The following is a 3,523-nucleotide window of genomic DNA, read 5'->3' as shown; positions in this document are numbered from 1 at the left end:
AAAAGTTAAAGAAATGAACAAAGTGTATGTCTCAATCAGAGCATCCATTAATAACAATATTTATAGCCATTTCTTCTTAAAAGCCTATCAAGGGCTTTAGAAATAATAATATAAAAAAAAAAATAAAAAATAAAAAAGAATTAAAATAGAGTATAATTAGAGAAGAAATTTCACATACAGTTCTGAAAAAATACATGGCATAAAAAATGTAAGACTGTCTTAAGTAAACTTCTCACATTTAGTTTGAAAGTCAAAAAAGTGTTATAATACTAAATAAGTGTGATCCTTGTAAATGCACAAAATCAGCGCGGTCTCCCAACCAAGACTTTATCAATATGTGCCTTAGATCAATTTTATTAATACGGTATGTAAAACGAATTATAATGTGAATTAGTAAAAACTGACAAACTCACCAAATATCAGAATCTAAATCCAGATCCAGATGTCAATATATCAAACATATATTGTAAAAACCAAACAAGTTTGCAATGAAAAAGATGTTAAGAATTTAGTGATGACCATTTGGTCCATTAGAAATTTATTAATTAACGAAACTTTATTAATTAATATGATTAAAAAGCCCATAAGAGCAAAAGCAATAATAGTTTGTTTTCGTTAAGTTAAGTTATACGGCTTTTGATTATCGTCAACACATTTAAGTCATTTACTGATTCATAATAGTAACGTTTGCGTTAAGATTTGCTTCCCTCCTGTGCTGTTGATAGGATATATAAAATCCCTATTTTAAATAATCTGGACATTTTTCGCCTTGTTCTTTCAACTTCAACTAAAATCTGGAAATATTACATTTAGCCGTTGGCAACGTTCCTTATGCATATAAATATTTTTTTTGTACTATACAAGAAATTTTATTTCCTATGTTAACTTTATTTGCTATGAAGGAAGAATTATTAAATATATAAATATAAAGAAATTGCATTAATGTTCTTAAATAATAGTATATTTCGTGCCTTTATGATTCAGTAGATTAGACATTTTTGGAATAATAAAGTTGAATATAAATGAAATTTATGCTATCGCTTTCTTTAAAAATACTGTCATCATGATAAAATAATGAAAAATTATTTTATTAGAACTTGAGCTTTATAAAATATTAAGTTTCAAAAAAAACTAATCTAAAAATGATTTTTTATTTTTTTTATTGTGAAATGCACATTTCTGTATACTCAAATATTTGTGGTTTCTTGTTGTTGTAATCGTGTTTTTTGTATTATGAGATAATGTTTCTATCATCTGAGTTAGAAACAGTTGCATAACGCATCCCACATAATTTAATTCTCTCCATGTCCCTCCAATAAAACAGATTCAAATCCACAACTTGGTATATTCAGAAACATAAACTGTATTGTGCGATAAAGCAAATGTGGCCACACCCAAATAAATGTAGTAAGGAATATTCAATCAAATATAATATATTTAAAAAATTGAATATTTAATGTATATTTAAAATGAAAAATACATATATTTTGTTATTTTTTGGAAATAATCTCATAGCTTTTAATAGTTTTATATCGATTACAAACACGTTCAACTTTTTCATATCTGTTTCTCTTCTACTTTTGGTTTTGTATAGATAATTATAGTACATAACACAAATGTATACAGAATAAAAATGTTTTCTTTTTCGATATAATATAGAAAAAATGTATGTGTACATATACCATAATGCATAAGATTGATTACCGGTTCGATATAATGAACCCATATATTTTATTATCACCATGAGATTGCATAATTTAATCGCTTACAATATTTCGTCAACAAAAATAAGCTAAAAATAGTCTCTTTTTTAAACTATGTTTAAATAATTACTTGCAATACTTATTAATAAGATGTCACGATATGACCCTATTATTATAAACAATAAAAAAAAACTTAGTTATTAAAAAAATCAATTCATTATAACTAAAATTTTCTATTCCCGGATCAAATCGGGGGTGTACCTGAGTAATGCAAAAATTATTTTTAGCTCTAATTACAATGTATTTAATGTACATAATATTTTTTATTTATATTCAAATATCTACATTTACATTTTCGTATTATTTATTTATGTTTCATATATATTTCAGACAAGAATGCAAAGTTTGTCACCAGCCACATCAAACTACAGTATATCTAAGACGTTTACGAATATGATCAAAAAAGAAGGCATTTTAAGGTTACTTGAAATATTTTCCATAATATTGATTTTTCCACTAACCACTACCGAACCGATTTTTTTTATATTTGTTATGAAACTGTAGGCCGATACGTGGTGTTAGTGCTGTTGTTATTGGTGCTGGTCCTGCTCATGCGTTGTATTTCGGTTCTTATGAGCTAACAAAGGAATTATTAACTAAATTTACTACCAATAATCATTTGAATTATAGTAAGTTCTCATATTGTTTGGCAAAAAATATATACATTTATATATATATATATATATTTATTTTTTAATTTAATAATTATAGTGCTATCGGGTGCTGCGGCAACACTGATACATGATGCTGTTTCGAATCCTATTGAAGTAGTCAAACAACGCTTGCAAATGTATAATTCACCGTATCGATCTGTCCTGGCATGCATGCGGGACGTTTATAAAAATGAAGGTATTAAAGCATTTTACCGGTCGTATTCCACGCAACTGATTATGAATATACCATATCAAACAATACATTTTACTACGTACGAATTTTTCCAAAATATGGTACATAATTATAATAAAAAATATAAAATTGTTACTGTAATTAATGTTAAACATTTTTTGTAGCTCAATCATGAAAGAAAGTACAATGCTCCGGTACATATGGTAGCGGGAGGAGCTGCCGGTGCTTGTGCAGCTGCAATGACAACACCTTTGGATGTTGTTAAAACACTATTGAATACTCAAGAAAACGGTTATACGAAGGGCATGATGGAGGCAATTAAACAGGTAAACTTAAAATCCCATATCGTAGGTACATATCTATGATAAGTTTAGGTTTATTGCAAAAGTTTTGTCGCAACGAATCCTTAACTTATGGTCAAAGTTATTACATCTAGTGTGACTATAGTAATTATCTAGAGTAGTTTTGTCGAATAATATCATAAATATCAAATATCATATATCATAAAAATAGGACAAAGAAAGTATAACGTATATACCGCCTTTAGATTTATTAAAAATTATTAGTAATAATAGTAATGATTAGCTAATAAACAATATTTAGTATATTTGATTTACAAGATCCAAATAGCAGCCTGTCTCAAAGAAAACACTTGCCCGTTGTCATTAATAAGTTTCATAGCGAATATTTTTTATTTTGTAACAAGTTTTGAATATCATTTTACTATAATTAATTTTAATAGAAAAAATAAAAAATTATATGAATCTCTTTAACAAAATTATTTATAAAAAAAAATTTGTTTTTTTTAAATAGATTTATGCAGTAGCTGGGGTCAATGGTTTTTTTAAAGGTATGGCAGCTAGAGTTCTATATTCAATGCCAGCTACAGCTATTTGCTGGTCAACATATGAATT

General features: G+C 26.8%; 1 protein-coding gene across 1 annotated transcript in view; it reads left to right on the top strand.

Annotated features, from left to right (window-relative positions):
- The window catches only part of LOC119676802 (mitoferrin-like), a gene marked incomplete at its 3' end in the record, with an annotated part of 6,982 nt that extends 3,461 nt beyond the window's left edge, over positions 1–3,521 (top strand). Inside the window, exons 4-8 of the mRNA XM_038088061.1 lie at positions 2,033–2,182; positions 2,268–2,392; positions 2,475–2,710; positions 2,774–2,935; positions 3,423–3,521. Of these exons, the coding sequence (XP_037943989.1) occupies positions 2,033–2,182; positions 2,268–2,392; positions 2,475–2,710; positions 2,774–2,935; positions 3,423–3,521 (772 nt within the window). The remainder of the gene's footprint in view (positions 1–2,032; positions 2,183–2,267; positions 2,393–2,474; positions 2,711–2,773; positions 2,936–3,422) is intronic.
- Between the last annotated feature and the right edge of the window lie 2 nt (positions 3,522–3,523).

Source organism: Teleopsis dalmanni, chromosome 2 (genome assembly GCF_002237135.1).
Source record: "Teleopsis dalmanni isolate 2A chromosome 2, ASM223713v2, whole genome shotgun sequence".
NCBI classification, from domain to species: Eukaryota; Metazoa; Arthropoda; class Insecta; order Diptera; family Diopsidae; genus Teleopsis; species Teleopsis dalmanni.
Note: the sequence above shows the minus strand (reverse complement) of the source record. Positions and strands in the feature narration are given on the sequence as shown.